General features: G+C 41.9%; 1 protein-coding gene across 1 annotated transcript; it reads left to right on the forward strand.

The window, feature by feature from the left end:
• The first annotated feature begins 200 nt into the window (after nucleotides 1-200).
• Nucleotides 201-14,150, forward strand: myadmb (myeloid associated differentiation marker b). Its single transcript, XM_061731042.1, has 2 exons — nucleotides 201-290; nucleotides 11,869-14,150. The coding sequence occupies exon 2, from the start codon at nucleotides 11,962-11,964 to the stop codon at nucleotides 12,838-12,840; it is 879 nt and encodes a 292-aa protein (XP_061587026.1). The 5' UTR covers nucleotides 201-290; nucleotides 11,869-11,961; the 3' UTR covers nucleotides 12,841-14,150.
• Nucleotides 14,151-16,571: the final 2,421 nt, after the last annotated feature.

Genomic DNA, 16,571 nt, shown 5'->3' on the forward strand with positions numbered 1-16,571 from the left:
TTATATGTATAGAAATACTTGTACTGTACTAATGCAGTAAAGCAACCTAGAAATGCATGTGGGGGGTGGGGGGCTCTTGCAAAATGGGTGTAGACAGCAGTGGCCTCAGCCATGGAGGAGGAGTTGAGACAAAAGTGAGTAACGGTGCAGATATTTGATGCTTAATTTGGATTTCTGGGCGGGGAACTACTCCTCCGGGCTACTATAGTCCAGTCAGAGGCTTGAGGAGTGACTCTCTATCGCTGGATGCTCTGGAGAACAGGGAACATCTGCAGCCAAGCATAAGAAAGGTAAGCCTGTGCATTAAACTCAAGAAATGACTGTGATCTTTGCGGTGAGGAATGTGTTGTGCTGGCAAAGTGATTTTGTTTAAGGAGAATATTAAATATTCAACTTATTGCATCATGTTTAGCTGCACATTTCCTCAGAAAGATCAAAACACTAGATATTGGGTTATATTTAAATGTAAAAACAACATTTTTTGTGTATGTGAAAATCATTTTTTTCTACTAGTGTGTATTTTGCCATCATCATATTAAAAAAAATTGAAGTTTATTTAAAAGTTTTAGTTTTATCATGTTTTCCCACAAGAAAACAGATGTTTGTAGGTTTGGAGTGTGAGTTTGTGTTTACTAGGCTGCAGCGGTGTGTGTGGTGGGAGTAGGGTGTGGCAGGCAGGGGCACCTCCACTCAATGAATGAACCTCTGCGTGAGCCTGAACAACCTACACCATAACACAGACTGCACAATGAGGGGGGATATGCTCTATTTTCTTTTTTTCTGTGCCTTTTTTGGAGTGTTTCAGAATGTGCTTGAACAAATTTACCACTAATTTAGATGTTTACCAGAAGCAGTGCCCAAGTTTCCTTCATGGTTGAGTAGCTGTGGTGGGTCTGACTGAGTCTCATGATGGTTTAAATTCTGTTTCAGATTCTTTTGTGTGGAAATTGGTATATACCTTGAACGCACACTGCTCATACTTTGTCTGCTTGCATTAACCTTTGCATTGCAATGGTCTGCCAACAGAGCATGTCTTGTATTTAGACCCATGAATTGGCTGTAAGTGGATTAGAGGTGAAATTGAGAAACTGATGGTGTGTCATGACAACCAAACAAACAGAGCACATGACCGTGTTTCCTGAACATCTCAGCCGTGTCTCTGTGCATGCACACTGAGGACAGATGCTGTCATATCCTGTTTGCTGTCCTGATGTTTGAATCCATTTTCAGTACACCTTCCATTTGGGAAAGTACTTCTGTCTGTGATGTATTTTCCATGCTCTGCTGTGAAAAGGCACTTTCTCTACACTTTTTTTTTCTCTGGTGCCCTTTTCTTTTTTGAATTGTTGCCGCAAGCAGCTAAGCAACAGTGGTGGCAGCAGCAGGATTCATTTTTCCAAGCTCTACCCTCCCATAGGTGTTTTTGTAGTGGTAAAAATAAAGCACAATTAGATGCCTTACCATAAAAGCCATGAAGGAGTACTGATCAAACAGACAGAAAAAGGAAACCGATGAAAGAGTGGGAGCAGCCAGCAAATGAGACTATGTTGAGGGAAGGAAGGAGGGGACACGACGCAGAAGGAAAAACTTGGCAAATATGACAAAGTTAGCAGTTGTTCAACAGCCGCCAGACGGCAACACATCTGGATCACATCAGCAAGTTGGAAAATCTTACAAGAAATCGGGGAGGCAATAGGGAAAAGGGGAGTGGTGAAAGAGGGGAGCCCAGAGATGACTCACTCTGTTGCAATTCCACTCCATCACTATGTTTAAACTATGTGTCCTTCTGTGGCTGAGGCACAGGGCTTCCCCGTAGTAGTCTCACTTTTTCCTCCCCTCCCTTTTAGTCATCTTGCAGGAGTTTTAGTGGGTCTCGCCATCTCGCTGTTTCTTTTAGTCCTCTCATTTGTAGTAATACCTCACCTCCAGTTCAGACTTCCACCCCCCGAGTCTTAAAAGTTCCCGAGGTGTCCAACAGGACTAAAGTAAACAGGCCTGATCTCTTTATTTATGACTGTTTGTCTGTTCACTGAAAACTAGGGGGAGACTTGTGGAGCCAAGCGAGCAGTAAGTATTAGAAGGGGTGGGAGGGAGTTCCACCAGTACTGTCAGTGTTTCAGCAGCATGGAAACGTAGTCTTGTTGTTGTTGTTTTAGATAAGAGGTCACTGGCATAAAAATGTTTCTTTCAAGAGCTCAAGAAACATTAGCGACGGTTCAGAATGGACAAAGAAGTGCATCCTTGTGTCAATATGCACCAGTTCTCAAGTGAAATCCTCTTGAAGGGGGACGATTACAGCACACTGTACTTTTAAAGTTGTTTCAATATTGTAGATCCCAGCACAGGGCATTTGTAAAACAGGTTGCACTCTGAGTTATTGGTGTAAACCAGACCAACTGTTGCATAGCCCATTGCAAGCCATGCCGCAGCATGAATCCTTGTTAAAAAAGAGCACCTGCGATTGTACAGAGCATTTGTTGGATGTGAGAGTAGAGGCTGAGAAGTCAAGGACCAGGCTATTATGAGTCTTCAGTTTATACACTGCTGCCCATAAACTTGGAATAACTTTGTTTTCAGCAAGCAACTACTTTTTATTTCTGTTTTCGTGCACATGCACATGCTAATCTCAGTTATGATGTTAAATTTGTTATGAGTATGTTGCTTTTGTGGTGCTGAGGTGTTTTTTGCACTTTCACACTGTGTATTTATACTCTATCCCAGTGTTATCCCTTCACAGCATCAGTGTACCCACGTCATATGTTGTGATCTGCTTTGCCTTTTTTTCCTGTTGTCTTGATGGATTGTACTGGTAGTAATTTCACTGTGCCGGGACGCTGGCTCTGTGACAAATAAAGCTCTAATCGAATCTAAGATGTAAAAGATGTGTTATTCCAACTTTATGGGCAACAGTGTATTAAACATAAAATCAATAAAAATAACATCTGGCAAAAGTTGAAAATATTAGTTGGTTAACTAATTTGGAAGGCAGTAAAACATCCCAGCTCTGCTCAGTTTTATGAGAGGAATGTGTATTGTGTTACTTTCAGTATTGTCAGTCATTCAAACTGCATTGTTTATCCACTTATGCAGTTAGAGGCAAAGAAAAAAGAAAACAATATATTGATATAAAGATCAATAATTAGGGCGCGAGCACTTGCAGTGCGAAGGCCCTATTGTATTTGCAGGAATTTTTATTATTATTATTATTATTATTAGGGCCCGAGCACTTGCAGTGCGAAGGCCCTATTGTATTTGCAGGAATTTTTATTATTATTTTTTTTTTTCTTCTGACAAAGTGATGGCCTTTTTGCCCCCCTTAACATGCCCAAAAAGTCACCAAATTTTGCACCCAAGTCAAGCCTGGCGAAAAATTTGATATTTAATGGTTTGCATTAATGGGCGTGATAAAATGGCTCAACAGCGCCCCCTTGAAAACTTTGTGCCTCAAGCCCCACGATACGGTTTGACGTACATGCACGAAAATCGGTACACACCTGTATCAGTACACAACTTAAAGAAAAGTCTCTTGGCGACATGGCCGAAACCGAACAGGAAGTCGGCCATTTTGAATTAATCGTGTCACTTTGGCGCAATTTATGCCATTCCTTCGGCAGTTAATTCAGCCCGAACCGTAACTCGAACCCAGGTGTGTTATACATCAAAATGTGCGTCTCCATCCTGCGACTACACGCATTACTTTTCTCTTTCAGAAGTGTTACCGTGGCAACGCTAGACGCCAACAAGCGCACCCCCCCTTCATCTGATTGGTCCATATTTGATAGTTCCCCAAAAGGCACCAAATTTTGCATGCAAGCCAGGTCTGGCGATAAATTTGATATTTCATGGTTTGCATTAATGGGCGTGGCAAAATGGCTCAACAGCGCCCCCCGGAAAACTTTGTGCCTCAAGCCCCACAATACGGTTTGACGTACATGCACGAAAATCGCTACACACATGTATCATGGCACAACTTAAAGAAAAGTCTCTTGCAGCCATGGCCGAAACCGAACAGGATGTCGGCCATTTTGAATAAATGTTGTCATTTTGGCGAAATTTATGCCATTCCTTCGGCATTTAATTCAGCCCGAACCGTATTGTGCACCCAGGTGTGTTATACATCAAAATGTGCGTCTACATCCTGCGACACCACGCATTACTTTTCTCTTTCAAAAGTGTTACCGTGGCGACGCTAGACGCCAAAAGGCGCGTCCCCCCTTCATGTGATTGGTCCATATTTGATAGTTCTCCAAAAGTCACCAAATTTTGCATGCAAGCCAGGCCTGGCAATACATTTGATATTTCATGGTTTGCATTAATGGGCGTGGCCTAACGGCTCAACAGCGCCCCCTAGAATACTTTTATCTGCCATAACTTTTGAATGGTTTGACATAGGAAGTTGTGGGTGGTGTCATGGGACTCTGTAATGAGACCTTAAGCTTCGTTGGCCTTAATTAGACCCGCCCCCTCTTCTGATTGGTTGTCCCGATTTTCTGCTATAACATTGGAATGGTTTGACATAGAGAGTCGTGGGTGGTGTCATCAGATTATGTATGGAGTCCTTGACCTTCATTGACCTGAATTAGCCCCGCCCCTTCTTCTGATTGGTTGTCCCTTTTTTCTGCTATAACTTTTGAATGTTTTGACATAGGAAGTCGTGGGTGGTGTCTTTTCTGATATGCTTATGGGGGGCGGTGGCCGTGAGTGCGAGGGCCCGTTCATCGCTGCTTGCAGCTTTAATTATTATTATTATTTTTCTTCTGACAAAGTGATGGCCTTTTTGCCCCCCTTAACATGCCCAAAAAGTCACCAAATTTTGCACCCAAGTCAGGCCTGGCGAAAAATTTGATATTTAATGGTTTGCATTAATGGGCGTGGCAAAATGGCTCAACAGCGCCCCCTTGAAAACTTTGTGCCTCAAGCCCCACGATACGGTTTGACGTACATGCACGAAAATCGGTACACACCTGTATCATGGGACAACTTAAAGAAAAGTCTCTTGCCGTCATGCCCGAAACCGAACAGGAAGTCGGCCATTTTGAATTAATCGTGTCACTTTGGCGCAATTTATGCCATTCCTTCGGCAGTTAATTCAGCCCGAACCGTAACGTGCACCCAGGTGTATTATACATCAAAATGTGCGTCTCCCTCCTGCGACCACACGCATTACTTTTCTCTTTCAAAAGCGTTACCGTGGCGACGCTAGACGCCAAAAAGCGCGCCCACCCTTCATCTGGTTGGTTCAGACAGAAAAAACTTTGCGCTTCAAGCCCCATAATACGGTTTGACGTACATGAACGAAAATTGGTACACTCCTGTATCATGTCGCAACTAAAAGAAAAGTCTCTTGGCGCCATGGCCGAAACCGAACAGGAAGTCGGCCATTTTGAACATTCTGAATTAATTGCGTAATTTTGGAGCAATATATGCCATTCCTTCGAGAATTAATACGGCCCGAACCGTATCGTGAACCCAGACGTGTTATACATCAAAATGTGCGTCTCCATCCTGCGACTACACGCATTACTTTTCTCTTTCGAAAGTGTTACCGTGGCGACGCTAGACGCCAACAAGCGCACCCCCCCTTCATCTGATTGGTCCATATTTGATAGTTCCCCAAAAGGCACCAAATTTGGCATGCAAGCCAGGCCTGGTGATAAATTTGATATTTCAATGTTTGCATTAATGGGCGTGGCAAAATGGCTCAACAGCGCCCCCCGGAAAACTTTGTGCCTCAAGCCCCACAATACGGTTTGACGTACATGCACGAAAATCGCTACACACCTGTATCATGGCACAACTTAAAGAAAAGTCTCTTGGAGCCATGGCCAAAACCGAACAGGATGTCGGCCATTTTGAATAAATTGTGTCATTTTGGCGAAATTTATGCCATTCCTTCGAGAGTTAATTCAGCCCGAACCGTATCGTGCACCCAGGTGTGTTATACATCAAAATGTGCGTCTACATCCTGCGACACCACGCATTACTTTTCTCTTTCAAAAGTGTTACCGTGGCGACGCTAGACGCCAAAAGGCGCGCCCCCCCTTCATGTGATTGGTCCATATTTGATAGTTCTCCAAAAGTCACCAAATTTTGCATGCAAGCCAGGCCTGGTGATAAATTTTATATTTCATGGTTTGCATTAATGGGCGTGGCCTAACGGCTCAACAGCGCCACCTTGAATACTTTTCTCTGCCATAACTTTTGAATGGTTTGACATAGAGAGTCGTGGGTGGTGTCATCAGATTCTGTATGGAGTCCTTGACCTTCATTGGCCTGAATTAGCCCCGCCCCTTCTTCTGATTGGTTGTCCCTTTTTTCTGCTATAAACTTTGAATGGTTTGACATAGGAAATCGTAGGTGGTGTCAAGGGACTCTGCAATGAGTCCTTGAGCTTCTTTGGCCTGAATTAGCCCCGCCCCTTCTTCTGATTGGTTGTCCCTTTTTTATAATAAAATCGCCACGAGCCGCCAGTCGCTCTCGCGCTGACTCCCGCTTCCTGATTCAAACGTCTGCCGGCCCCGCCCCCCGACCAATCAGTGGCGCGGAGGGTGATGACGGCCCCGCCCCCCGACCAATCGGTGGCGAGTAGGGTGATGACGGCCCCGCCCCCCGACCAATCAGTGGCGAGTAGGGGGATGACGGCCCCGCCCCCCGACCAATCAGCTCCCTGTAATGTGGTGACGTCAGAAATATTCCCAGCTCAGCCCGGTTACAACCTTGGCAGAATGGTTACAGAAAAAGTAATAATTAAAATAGTAGGGTTTTACTAATATTTATAACTTACAAATATTTAAAAAAAATAGAAAAAACAGCTCCAGACTTACATTACTAAATATCGATATGTTGGTCTCTCCTAAGTCAGTAGGGCAAATAGAAATGAGAAGCTGAGTCTTAGCTCAGCCAGAGCGTTCCCGTCTTTGGAGTCAGAGATCAGAGTTCGATTCCCGCAGTATCCAGACTTTTTTGTCAGCAATTTTTTTTTTCTACATCAATATGTGCGTACCTGTCCTGCAACGACACACATTACTTTTCTCATTTAAAAGCGTTACCGCGGCAACGCTAGACACCAAAAAGTGTGCCCACACTTCATCTGATTGGTTCAGAGGGAAAAAACTTTGAGCCTCAAGCCCCATAATACGGTTTGACGTACATGAACGAAAATCGGTACACACCTGCAGGGCTCTCAAGTTTCATGAAAAGTTTGGAGTGAGATTACATCTATTAGGGCTGGTGCGACTTGAAATTCTGCGTTTTGGCCGCAGCGGCCCCTCAGCCCAATCCAGACTCCCAATTATTTTTGCTACTTAAAAACCAGTTCAAGTTTACATACTGTTTATAATTGACCAGCATAAATAAAAACGAAAAGAATGGGTTAATCCAATAAAACAAATCCAGCTAAATAAAATAAATTGTTTTATTAAATACATTTAAGAAAAAACCCAACAACAAATGGATAATAAGTGAGACATTTTTCACAACAGCAGTGCTCAACGTGTGTGTGTGTGTGTGTGTGTGTGTGTGTGTGTGTGTGTGTGTGTGTGTGTGTGTGTGGATTTCAGTTTATGAATGGTGTTGTGTGTTGTAAGTGTTTGCAGCAGATTTTGATGCCTTGATGACAGAGCTAGAGGGCTCCCATTTAAAGCACTGTGGCTCAAGGCAGCCATTTTCACAGTCATGATGGATGAGAGCGTTCCATCCAGGGCCAAACTGTTCCTTGTTTTGGTTTTGTTCAGTCCCACCATGGAGAACACTCTCTCCGCATCTGCATTGGAGTGTGGAAGCACTAACACCAGTTTGGCAATCTCAGACAGCCGTCTTCTCTCTCTGGAGTAGGAGGTTTAAGGTGGAGAAGGCTGGCAATGTTGCATGGTAGAAGAGGAGGTACACCTCTGTTAATGGGTTAGAAAATGCATCCACCAGCCTTCTAAACCTTGGTTGTTTCTCATCTGTGAATACAAAGCATAAGTTGTGCATACCAAATATGTTTACATTTCAGTCTTGTAGTAGTCTTGCATTTGTGTCAGTGAAATATGCAGCTTACTTAATGACTTGAAGTAGCTGGTGAGTGGCTCATACTGCTGCAGAAGGCGAGTCAAACACCTCTCCAGGCTCAGCCAACGAATGGAAATGTGTTGAAGTATTTCCATGTACTCGCTTCCATGGAACTCACAGAATTCTGTGACCAGAATGTAACATCCTAAATTTCAGTCTAATGAAAGTCTTCTGCATGTCATTTGTACTACACTGGTGCTGTTTAAATCACAAACCTGACAGGTAACCGTTATGGTTGGTGCTACCCTTAAACCAGTATCCAACATCCACAGCCAGATCCTCTGGATCAAATCCAGTCACCTGCAATACATGATGTTTTATAATGACATTACATTCAATCACATCACAGATTCATTACACCACATCTTAACAAACTATTTAACCTGGGATTAGGGATTAGCTCTTTACAAACAGTAAAAAATAGGCACACTTTCTGTTCATCGTTTACTCTTTACTCTTCAGACTAAAACTATAATCCAGTGGCGGACCGTCAGGGCCGTCTAGACCTTCTCTGAAGGACTAACTATTATCAAAATAATGAAAAAATATGGTGTCTTTAATAATACTTTAGTTTACCTATTGTTAGATTTATCTGAGTTTATATATATTGCCGGTTTGCATTAGAACAAGTATAAGCACCTGTTTATTTACTTTACATTGAGTTGACTGTGTGGCTGTGGCTTAATCCACAGACATGTAGCTCTGTTTCGTTATGGTTTGTGGAGAAAGCACTGGCAATAGGGGAGAGCTGCTCTCCAGGCTCAAATAACGTTATACACAATTGTGGGCTATTTGGGTAGACAAACTCACATATGAGGATTGTAAGAATACATGATTACTTTTTTCTAGGGCTGTGAAGCGATGATGAATGTTTCTTTAATCGTGATTAATGGCTGAATTTCAGTAATTAATCACATAATTGCATGTATAAAATTCTATTATTTTGCATTTCACAACAGTTTTTAAGACCATATTAACAATGTAAAGCAACTCTTACCAGTGTATGTTGATTGGGAATCAAATGAATGCAAAGAAAGTTACTTTATGAACTCAACTTTTGGATTTATTTCAAATAGAACACACATAAATTGTGGTTTATTTGGTAGTGTCACTCATTTTAATTTGATTTGCATCATTAGGTTTCCATACAAAACAGGTGCACTAGCTTCCCACGCTATTCTTTTTTTGGTCAATAAACGAAGCATCAGTGAAGGCCAGACTACAAAACCGCCGCTGAATTAATAAAACCAACATTAGGAGACCCAATAAGTGAAGACTTACAGTTTGCCAATGACTAACCTAGTGAATGATAATAAATTAAGTAGTTACCTACCGTATACCTTGCTTTTCTTTTCCAACTCGTCTGCAACCTGTGCGTGCACGCGCATCCATCGGAACGAGCACACAGCGGGGGAAAAAACTGCCCAGCAACAAGACATACTATTTTCTGATTGGCTGGTAGGTCGCTGACGCGGGACCGCTGTAAACTCAGCGGAGAAGTCTCGTCCGTTCAGTATTAATTTCTGTGCGCTCGGCTTTATCACTTCTCAGCGTGAGAAATGTCAGGTGTGGCGTGTGAGCGTGTGAACTGGTTGAAATGCGTGTGTCTCACGCTCAATGCGTGAGACTTGAGAGCCCTGCACCTGTATCATGTCGCAACTTAAAGAAAAGTCTCTTGGCGCCATGGCCGAAATTGAACAGGAAGTCGGCCATTTTGAATTAATTGTGTAATTTTGGCGCAATTAATGCCATTCCTTCGGCAATTAATACGGCCCGAACCGTAACGTGCATCCAGGTGACTTATACCTCAAAATGTGCGTCTCCATCTTGCGACTACGCGCATTACTTTTCTCTTTCAAAAGTGTTACCGTGGCGATGCTAGACGCCAAAAAGCGTGCCCCCTTAATCTGATTGGTCCATATTTGATAGTTTTCCAAAAGTCACCAAATTTTGCATGCAAGCCAGGCCTGGTGATAAATTTGATATTTCATGGTTTGCATTAATGGGCGTGGCAAAATGGCTCAACAGCACCCCCCGGAAAACTTTTCTCTGCCATAACTTTTGAATGGTTTGACATAAAGAGTCATGGGTGGTGTCATGGGACTCGGTATTGAGTCCTTGACCATAATTGGTGAAAATTAGCCCCGCCCCTTCTTTTGATTGGTTGTCCCTATTTCCTGCTATAACTTTTGAATGGTTTGACATGGAGAGTCGTGGGTGGTGTCATCAGACTCTGTATGGAGTCCTTGACCTTCATTGGCCTGAATTAGCCCCGCCCCTTCTTGTGATTGGTTGTCCCTTTTTTCTGCTATAACTTTTGAATGGTTTGACATAGGAAGTCGTGGGTGGTGTCATTTCTGATATGCTTATGGGGGGCGGCGGCCGTGAGTGCGAGGGCCCGTTCATCGCTGCTTGCAGCTTTAATTTCACATTATTTTTGTCTACACATTAACAGCTTTATTCATATTTTAATTAAACACACATGCTAAGACACTCAAGCAAATTTTTGCTGCTGTGACTTTCTTTGTTCATTTATGACCACAGGCTAAGCCACCATTCAAGATCATAAAGACAGTTTGCTGACTTTATGATTCTTTATCCTAAAGTTAGTGCTTGTGGCCTAAGTGGTCGATCATTTTGCACAACGTGGGAGTAGAGTAGTGTAAGTATTATCTATCAGTGTTTATATTTATCAACCAAACTTGCCATCAGACTTCATGACTCCAGTTTTTGTCATTTTGGTAAAAATAATTATTTTTGTCATTTTGAGGTGGATGGTACTGTGGTTGACCTGAAAACAAAGAAGTGAAACTATTCTAGTATGGTGCTCTTAAACTTTTTTTGGTTTGTTTTTGTTTTATGGCAGGCCTGTGAATTATACCAGTAATTTGATTTAAGATTAACTGAAATACACTTAGCTTTAGTCTTAGTCCAAAGAGGGAGGCTACTTGGACTCCATACCATACTCCTGTTTGCTTTTGCAACCAGTGGATGACATTCTTACAAGACTTGTAAAGCTCCAAGATCTTCCAACTGAAATTTCACTTTCAGACAGGGCCGACAGAAGGCCGTTTCAGATTGTCACAGTTTATATTTTACACTTATTTGGTTTTAATCAGAGCAAAACACACACAGATAACATTAAAATGAAAAACTCAGGCATTCACTGAATCATCTTCTAAATGAGGATGATGCTTCATTGAATGTATATTTTGGAAACAACCTCTTAATGATGTAACTTGATCTTTTTTTTCACTCATGAAGTTCTCAAGTTCACAATTCAACCTCCACATTGGATTGTATATCTGCTCTGTGGAAGTGGGAGTGGAACAAATTCTTGGGGTCACATTAAGCATGATGACGGATACATGGGGGACTAGTGGAGGATGGGAGGGGCAGCCATATGAACTTGGAGGAATGTTCATTTGTAGTTTGCTCATATTAACTTGGAGGAATGTCCAAGTGAAGCACTCTGTGGAAGAATGCTTTTAAGGCTGCAGTTTGACAGGAGGCAGAAATTGCCAGAAGGAAAGTATGGAGAGTGTTCTCCAGCTGATTTGACCAGATGTCGAAGTGTTATGAACAGCAAGAGCACTGTCCAATCATTTGAATTGAGTTTACACGATCCGAGTTGTGTATACTACTCATGAAATACAATACAAACATTGTGTGTTTCAGAAAATGCTATGTAGGGGGATGTTTGGGTAGAGTTACAAGCTGCTGGCCTCATGTGGATTTAGTTCTTTCTTCAAGAAGTCAGAAAAAAAGTTATGTAAAAATGCTGATTCTGCTTTCATTCTTTTTTTATTCTTACAGTTTTCCATGCGCGGACAGCTGAGGTAAAAAAGAGAAAACTAGAAGTAGACTCCCATAAAGAAGACAAGTACTAGCTCTATCACCAGTATCATCATGGCTATAGTCCTGAAATCCCACCCTCTTCTATGGACGAGGTTGGCAGCCCTGGTGTTCTCCTGCGTGGCCTTCTCCGTGGCCATTCATGGCGGCAGACTCTATCCCGGCACCGGAGACTGGTGCATCTTCTGCTGGGCCTTCAGCTTCGCTGGTACTCTGCTCGTCCTACTGGTGGAGCTGTTTGACCTGCAGAGCAGAGCCCCCGTCTCCTGGAAGAACTTTCCCATCACTTTCGCCTGTTACGCCGCCCTCCTCTGCTTATCTGCCTCCATCATCTTCCCGCTCTACTTTCTGAAGGGGTCCGTAGGTCCGAATGAAGTACGTGACTACCGCATCGTGTCGACCGTCTTCTCCTGCCTGGCCACCATTGCGTACATGAGTGAGGTGAGCATCAGCAAGGCGCGTCCAGGTGAGGTGGCTGGCTACATGGCCACTGCTCCTGGCCTGCTGAAAGTCTGCGAGACCTTTGTGGCCTCCATCATCTTCGTCTTCATCAGCGACCCTGTGCTGTACGACCGCCACCACGCCCTCAAGTACTGCATGGCCGTCTACTGCATCTGCTTCATCCTGTCAGCAGCCATCATCCTCCTCTGCATCGGAGAGTGCACCGGTCGCCTTCCCTTCCCGTTTGCCCGTTTCCTGTCCGCCTATGCCCTGTTCGCTGTGGTCCTCTATCTGTCAGTGACCATCATCTGGCCTATCTTCAACTTTGACCCCAAGCATGGTGGAACAAAACAAAGGCAGTCCAGCTGTGGCAGCGTAGGGTTGTGTGTGTGGGATAAGCTCATGGCGGTGGCCGTGCTCACCGGGGTCAACCTCATCCTCTACCTGGCTGACCTGATCTACTCCACCCGTCTGGTGTTCGTCAGCGCTTGAGGGTGGAGAGAGGGTGTTGAGCTAGCAGTGTGCTCCAAATGAAATTAAATTTTGGCCACTTTGTTACAGGCTGTAAAACTACTGTCAACCGTACTGCTGCATGAAATTGTATCCACGCTACCTGTGTTGGTTCTGAACAAAACAGTAGGAGATCAAACCCAAAGCATCTGTACTGGTTGACCAGGAATGCATTGGTGGAGAGGGTGCATTAAAGGCAAAAAGTGAGGGTTTTTAAATTCAGAATGACACATATCAGATAGACAGAATTTCACTCCAATATGTATTTTCTTTGAATCTGGAGACTTGCCAAATTTAATTTTATGTGAAGTATACTGCCTTAGAGAAAGTAAAGGATGAAGATCAAGTCATTAGGGGTTTTACACATATATCAGTAATTCTTAAATGACTGAAGCTTTGTTTTCGCAGATTTAGCTTCCTGTGACCTGAATAAAGTATCTATAATGATTGTAAGAGACGTAAGTTTGATTGCTGTATCATGTTGACAAATACAAACAAAAACAAATTACAAAACTGTTAAGTCTGTAATGAAAAATAATAAAAAAGATCTGATAATTATTAGCTTTTTAACTGTTTAACTTTTTGCATTATTATTATTTTTTATAAAGTATATCAATGTATTTTTCTGAAGGAGAGTATTTCTTTGTCTAAACTGTCAAATGACAAGAAAAACAAAACCAGTCATCCGATTGGATTGCACATTGACCAGACTTCTTTACAAGCTCTGAAATTCGCTCCATGTAAGACTGGAGACTTGAAGTTCAACTAGAAATACTTTACAGGATGTTCACATGACTGCTAGGCTCGCCCCCTCGCGCTCAGTTTCATTATTCATATTTGCAAGCTATTCCCAATGGCAAGAATATATATGTGCAACCAATGTTGTGGCTTTTTAAAATCAAGTATAGTTCAAGTGCACTTGTTGTTTTTATTTTCTGTGTTTATACTCCTGTTGAATTGAAATATGAAAGCATCTGCTAACAACAAGTCATCACCCCATATACACTGATTGTGGATTACACCGCAGGTCAAAATAATCAAAGACAGTGATCAAAAAAAGAAAGAGATGGTTTATGTCCTATAGATTTTGCCAGTATTATAGTATCTACATTTTTCATATGTCATTATTTCAAGTGTGAAAACCACATCAGTATTGTAGAAAAATGTAATCCAGTGTTCCAATAAAACCACATTGTAAACAGATAATTGTGTGTATTTTGGATTTTCTTTTTATCCTTTATGCTTTGATGTCAGAATAAATCCATTTATGTATAAAATCAAAATTCAAACAAGTTGATGCTTATCAGAATTTTTTTTTCATCCTTCTCTTCCACTAGTCTGCAGATGGATGGATGGATGGACGGATGGACGGATGGATGGATGGATGGATGGATGGATGGATGGATGGATGGATGGATGGATGGATGGATGGATGGATGGATGGATGGATGGATGGATGGATGGATGGATGGATGGATCTACAAGATTGAAGAGCAAATCCACAAATTATCTATTATTTTTTCTCCTCTTTCTGTAAAAGATGCACACTCTTTCTCATTGGCTCATCAAAGTTAACTTTTGAAAGATTCGTGTTTTGCTAGTATGAAGTTAGCATGCATGCATTTGTCTTATCCCATCACTCGGTAAGTTTTGTTGCAGCTGCACAAAACATTGCTGGGAGCAGCCGTCCTACTCTCACTCTCAGTAACTAAATTAATTCTTGGCATTCCCACTCTCAGCAATTGGGAGAACAAAGACTAAGTCATCGGTCCAACAATAGCTTAATACAAACTAAAGATGCCACAGAGAGGCTTCTGTCTCAGAATCAGCGGATGTATCATTCTCAACACAGCCACGAGTCAAATGTGGGACAACAAACACTCGAATGACAACACAACTCTCTATCGACGACATGACGGATTAAAGTAGATGTGCAGAAATGCAGAGCATCCTGATTTTCAACATGTGACAACTTACACAGTTTCCTGCTTGGCTAAACTTGATTTGTAACCACTTTACTTTCCAAACTGTTTGTGTTTCAATGGCAAACAGCTATGCAGGCAGTCAGTGAGTCACAAATAAAGCGGGGCTGCTCCTTAATGTGATGATTTAATTGCAACACACAGGATTCCAAGGCTGACCAATCATGAAGGATGAAGCATTTGTTGTCATTATACATGATGCATCTGTCTCGGTCCTTGTTTCTGCAGGGGTCTGATGTGACAAAGGTACATGGCATTTGTTTGTTTGTTCGGTTCAAGGTAGTTCAGAAGGCCACGTAAGTAAGAAAGAAAGTAACATATTATGTTTCTTTCATTCTTACTGACTTTCAGGTAAATAAGCTTTGGGGAATTATTCGTAAGTTACTTTTGCTCCTGAATAATTCAGTTTCCTAAATCATAATAATAGAGTCTTTTTGATCTGGTTTCAAGGCCTTGGAGATACAGTACAGTAAGTGTAAAATTATACGGTAGATCTAAATGGAAAAACAAAAGGAAAGCCATGTTTATAATGCTCACATTTCCTGATCTTTTGATGTAAAGTTACTTGTTTTAATAATCCACTGATCTTTCGCAGTACAAAGTCTCAGAAATTAGTTTAAATTCAATTAAAAATACTTTATTAATCCCTGAATGGAAATGAACTTAAATTGGGATCATTTTCATTCCTTGAAGTTTTTTTTCAATCACCTGTTGTTTTCTAAAGCCAGAAAACAGTTAAATTAGCAAATCACAGGGAGTAACAGGTACCACTCATTAACAGACTGTCTGCAGGGAAGTGTGTTATCCTACACTAACAGCTGCTGCAGCTGTTAGTGTAGGTTAGTGTCACTAGGGTTGCTAAGTGACTTACTTTCAGTCGTTTAACTAAATAATTGAGTGCTGCCTGGTTTTTGGGTGCCTGAGGAATCATAAGATCTGACAAAATATTCTACTCAAGAAATAACCAGTCTGAAAAAGTGTAAAAGTCACGCCTACTTATGGACCAATCAGCACAAAGAGCAAAAACAGCGCAACGATTGTTAAACAAGATGCACTTGCATTCCCCAGCCAGCTGTGATGTGAATCGTTTGGTTGGCATTGCACCTTTGATGCAGACTGAGGCATCTCCATCAATCATACATTCCCCGTAAAGACTTTTATGAGCAATATGGAATGAACATAACTTTAGTGCATGAGATTCCTCTGCATCTCCACTGGCCTTGAGTGGCTGGTAGGTCTTGATTTCTTGCATTTGTGGCAGGACTGATGAAAAGCCTTGTGAAACTTGCAGGGTGCTTGTTGAGCATTCCATACTAGTTTAGTCCTTAACATGATTAGGCTTAATTCACTTAAACTCTATGTGTTTGGTTTCACTTTATGCTTTAGTCTACAAGCCGGGTTGTAACATGTAGTAGTTTAACAACTGTTTAATTAACCTTAACTTAATCAGCAAGGTTAGAAAGATTTTGTGTTTAGTTCTACATATAAGATGATGCTTCTGTCTTAAGAAGTAAAACTAAGTGAGTGGGATGAATATTAAAGGTAGGGTAAGGGATTTCTGGATGACATCAACTCTGTTTATATTAGCATCTCCCTACTTCCGCATATCAAATTATGTGTTTGGTCCCACAGTTATCTTGCCAACTTAACAACTTTGTCGACATATTTAGGGAGTTTTCAGACGCATAACGACTTTTTTTTCTTTTCAAAAAAGCAATTTGGGCCAAATTT

The sequence above is a fragment of the Cololabis saira genome, chromosome 10 (assembly GCF_033807715.1).
Source record: "Cololabis saira isolate AMF1-May2022 chromosome 10, fColSai1.1, whole genome shotgun sequence".
In the NCBI taxonomy this organism is placed as follows: domain Eukaryota; kingdom Metazoa; phylum Chordata; class Actinopteri; order Beloniformes; family Belonidae; genus Cololabis; species Cololabis saira.

Bases quoted from the DNA above. Each gene is read 5' to 3' on its own strand.
- myadmb (XM_061731042.1), top strand. From the start codon at position 11,962: ATGGCTATAGTCCTGAAATCCCACCCTCTTCTATGGACGAGGTTGGCA.